The 4,749-nt window shown below is 41.1% G+C and overlaps 1 protein-coding gene across 1 annotated transcript in view; it reads left to right on the top strand.

Moving 5' to 3' along the window:
- Positions 1 to 2,227: 2,227 nt before the first annotated feature.
- The window catches only part of PLAC8L1 (PLAC8 like 1), a 33,410-nt gene continuing 30,888 nt past the window's right edge, over positions 2,228 to 4,749 (top strand). The window contains exon 1 of the mRNA XM_007949110.1: positions 2,228 to 2,352. Within this exon, the coding sequence (XP_007947301.1) occupies positions 2,228 to 2,352 (125 nt within the window). The remainder of the gene's footprint in view (positions 2,353 to 4,749) is intronic.

The following is a 4,749-nucleotide window of genomic DNA, read 5'->3' as shown; positions in this document are numbered from 1 at the left end:
TATAATCATTGGTATTCTTTGGTAAAGAAGAGCATTTTTTTTTCCTCTGAGAATTTTCATTTGTTTTTAGGTGAAAGAGTTAGCTGTGTGACATGTGAATTAGTCACTTCATAAAAAGATGTTTGATTAGAAAAGTTGGATACAAATGAAATTTTACAATATGGGATCAACTTACATGTACAGTGGTTGTTCACTCTTGAATCTTTCTATAAATCTTTTTTTGCTAGTAATTCCCTCTTAATTTCTGTCATTTTTGTGAAACTTAATTTTTATGTATAGCACATTTATTCAACAAATTATTGAGAGCCTATTATGGGCCAGTACTGTGGTAAGCACAGGAATAGAGTGAGCAGAAGAAACATGACTATTGCTAATGTAGGATGCATCCTAATAAGTAAGAAGACAGTAAGAATGTCCCAGAATCCAGATTGAAGGCAATTATGGAGCTGTGTCTGAGGAATTTTGATTTGGAAAGTATTATAGGCTTTTGCTAATAACCATGCTCAAGTAAATGCTTTGAAGTTCAGAACCCTAAACAATCATTCTCTATGGGTCTGATAAGAAGAATATATAGTGTAATTGGCAATTTCCTCCTATTGTGTTTTTTAATGTTCCATTGAGTTATGATTGCAGATTCCTCCCCACAGTGTGCAATTTTGCCTAATTTTTTGTGTGCTAAGGACATTCCCTTGGATGGGGTTTAAGACTCTCGAAGACATGCCCTAGAGGCATACTTCTGAGGCTCCAGAGACCCTGAAGACTCTGAGCAGAAGGGAGGCAATCAAATGATCCATGCTTTTTCACCAGATTCCATTCGAGAGAAGAAGTACCAGTTTCCTCCATTATCAATAGAATCCATGGCAGAATAGGAAATTTCTAGAAGTTCTAAAATGCCTTAGAAGATTAGGCAACCTAAGAAATAGCCAGCTGCTATTGATTCCAACTCCTGGGTAAACTTGAACCTCCAGATTTTCAGTTAGCAGCTGAGCTCATTAACAGTTTGGGTCACCTAAAGGAGCTCTGGTAGCATAGAGGCTAAGACACTTGCCTGCTAACCAGACGGCTGGCGGTTCAAACCCACCAGCCACTCCTCGGAAGGAAGGTTGGGCAATCCTACTTCCGTAGGGATACTGCCTCGGAAACCCAAGGAGGGGTCTCTATGAGTCGGGTTTGACTCGATGGCACATAACAACAACAACAACAAGGTACTCCTGGGGCAACCTAGCATAGCTTAAACTTGAGAAGACCTGTTTTGTGAGATGGATTCAGGTGCGATGCCTGACTGAAAGCTCTTTCTGTTTCTGCTTTCATGTTGGTTATGGGATTCATATCATCTTGCTGAATTGGACCAGCAGTCTTGGGATAAAGAGAGGGCCCTGCTGCATAACAGAACTCTGTAGCCTTTTGAGTCTCCCCACCCCCAAAAATACCAAACTCACTGCCCCTTTAACACTTAACATTTAACACTTTAAATAGGTCTTTAACAGCAGATTTCCCCAGTGTAACACGTCGTTTGATATGTCAATTCTGACCCATAGTGACCCCCTTTGGGTTTCTGAGACAGTAAATCTTTATGGAAGTAGATTGCCCAGTCTTCTTTCTGTGGAGTGACAGGTGGGTTTGAACCACCAACCTTCTGGTTAGCAGTCAAATGCCTTAGGTATTATGCCATCAGAGTTCACCCAAGGGAAGATAAAATGACACTTAGCTAGATAAATGTTTACTACAAGTATCTCTCAAAGCAAAGGGATTTTCCCATCAATTGTAATTTTTCTTTAATTTTTATGCTTACACTATATCTTCAGCAGTATCTTCCTTCAAATTGGAAATAGATATGCCCATACTTAGGAGCTCTGGTAGCATAGTGGCTAAAGCACTTGACTGCTAACCAGAAGGCTGGCGGTTCAAACCCACCAGCCACTCCTCGGAAGGAAGGTTGGGCAATCCTACTTCCGTAGTGATACTGCCTCGGAAACCCAAGGAGGGGTCGCTATGAGTCGGGGCCGACTCGATGGCACATAACAACAACAACAACATGCCCATACTTACGTATGTCATTGTCTATAAAGAAAAAGAGTCTATCAGTTGCACTACTATGACCTCAGATTCCAGAATATCAAGGCAACATTCTTTAGAAGAGATTCACTTTGGGTTGAACTTATGTTTAGAATTAGCCAACTGTCAAAGGGAAAAAGATAGCCCAAGTGACAAGAAAATACCTCTCACTATGAATTGGTTTAGAAGATGCTTTTCTAAGTGTCCTGAGGATGTCTCCTTATGCAGCACACAGTCACTTCTGTTGTTTTCATTCGCATCATCTGAAGATGAACCATATTTTATTTCCAACTTGAGGTAGAGAATAAGATGGTTTTTTTTTTTTCTCCCCAGCTTTTGCTCTTTACTTGGAATGTCAAATCAATCTCTTCTTATAAGGAGCCAGGGAAAAGATGTTAATTTTGGTAAATTATACAAGAAAACTGGGCTTGGGAAGAAAGTGGTTGTTATCCTTTCCCATGTGTATTTGAAAAGGGGACAACTGATTAGTTCTTTTGGGCCTTGCTTGGCTGGTGAAAAAAGAATGGCTGGTTTGGGTGGAAGGGTGTCTCTTTATTCTCAGCTTAAGATGCTGAACCCTGACCAAATTAAACTTCATTTCTTGTGGCTTCCAGTAATTTCCACCCTTTGAAATCAGAACTCAAGGGTTTTGGCTTCAGTTAAGAGTCTGAAGTAGTCAAGGAGGTCTGAGTGGAAGGCAGAATCAACTTAATGCTACAAGTTTGATTAAGGAAGAGATACTGGGACAGTGAAGTGAATCCCCTAAGCTGAAGTACAGATATCTGGGGACCAGCAGTGGGGAGCATGCTAGAAGAGGAGCAGGAAAGACTGAGACCAAAAAGGGAAAGCGTATGTATCTTATCCATCTGCCAACATTGTGACTTGGTAGGAGCAGATTACACTAGAATGTCTGGAGCTGTCCTCCAGTCTCTGGCCAGTTGAAGCTTCCCTCTACTTCTGATGACTAGAGTGACTGACCACCTGGTTTGCCAGGGGCTACTTTAGTTTTAGCACTGAAAGTTCCCTATCCTCAGGGAAAACCTTCAGACCTGGGCAAACCAGGATAGTTAGTCATGTTGATTGCATTTTAAGGTACATGGGTAGCATATAAGGAGCTCTGGTGGGGTAGTGGATAAGACATTTGGCTCCTAACCAGAAGGTCAGCAGTTCAAACCCACCAGCTGCTTTGCATGAGGAAGATGAGGAAAACTGCTTCTGTAAAGATTTACAGCCTTGGAAACCCAGTGGGATTTGCTGTGAGCTGGAATTGACTCAATGGCAATGGGTTTGAGTTTGGGTATTGTTTTGGTTCTCTAGTGCTGCTCTAACAAAAAATACCACAAGTGGATGACTTTAAATAAACAGGGATTTATTCTTGTACAGTTTTGGAGGCTAGAAGTCTGAGTTCAAAGTGCCAGCTCTAGGGGCTGGATGAAGGTCCCTTGACTTTGGGCTTCAGCACTGCCTCTTGCTCCCAGCCCACTGAAGCTGGAGGCTTCTCTTAACTCACACAACTGCTGGCTGCTGAGGCTGATAAACCTAAGGTTGACAAGTAAAATGGCACCATCTCAAAATTATCAGGCAAAATGTCAGGCCACTAATTCAAGTCCATCAACAATCCCAAGATCAGCAGACAACATTGCAAGACATTGAGATGAAGACTCAGCTACATGCAGGGTCCAAGCATGCCAAAAAGCTCAGAGTCCTTTCTCAGCTGTCTTCTTATATACTGGAAGCAGATCACATTCCTAAGGAAGCTACTCAGCTGCTCCAGTAGATTCTACCATGGAGTTGATTACCACTCTCATCATGGGGAATAACTACATCCAGTTGCCCAACCACTCAAAAGCAGGTCCAGCCAAGTTGACACACAACTTACCTACATGGGTAGCACATGTGACCGTGGAGATAATGCTCTGGATCTCCTCCCTCATTTCTTTGTTTCTGAGAAAAGTGTATAATCCCAGTGTATATGCAGGATTATTAAATTACAATAAGAACAAAAACTGCCATTGACTGTATACCTACTATGTACCAGGTATATGATCTTGTTTACTCCTTCTGGCAGTTGAAGAGGTGGGATATTTTTGGCCCAGTTTTACAGAAGAAGAGACTAGGGCTAAGGGTTACAAGTATCTCTCAAAGCAAAGGGATTTTTCCACCACAGATAAGGTGTTTTTTGTTTGTTTGTTGTTTGTTTCTCACTTAAGTTATTATATCCTCAGAAGTATATCCCTTCAGATTAGGAAACAAATGAAGTTTCCAGAATTCAAACAATTAGAATGTGGCTAAGTCATATTTGAACTTCAGTGTGTCTGAATCTGAAGTCTTGGCTCTTTCCACTAAAGGAAGAACTTGCTGAACTGGATAGTAAGTGGATAGCTGTTCTGATTTAGACATGCTCTGAGACCATCAGATTTACTCACTGTTTCCAAACTCATTCCTAATCTTCATGGTCGTATAAGATTCCATAAAAGTTGTCCAGGAAGCTACTTTAGCTACTGTATGTAGGCTGATACCTGTTAGCAGCCCCTAAACAAGGTTTCAGTTCTTATTTATTTATTTATTATTTATTGTGATTTGGGTGAAGATTTACAGAGCAAATTTACTTTCCATACAGCAGTTCACATATACTTTGTCTCATGTCATTGACCACAGTTTACCACAATGCAACAGCTCCCCTCCTACTTCCTC

This window comes from Orycteropus afer, unplaced genomic scaffold, assembly GCF_000298275.1.
Source record: "Orycteropus afer afer isolate SDZICR_OR568_19922 unplaced genomic scaffold, OryAfe1.0 scaffold00238, whole genome shotgun sequence".
Lineage (NCBI taxonomy): Eukaryota > Metazoa > Chordata > Mammalia > Tubulidentata > Orycteropodidae > Orycteropus > Orycteropus afer.
This window is presented reverse-complemented; position numbering and strand designations above follow the sequence as displayed.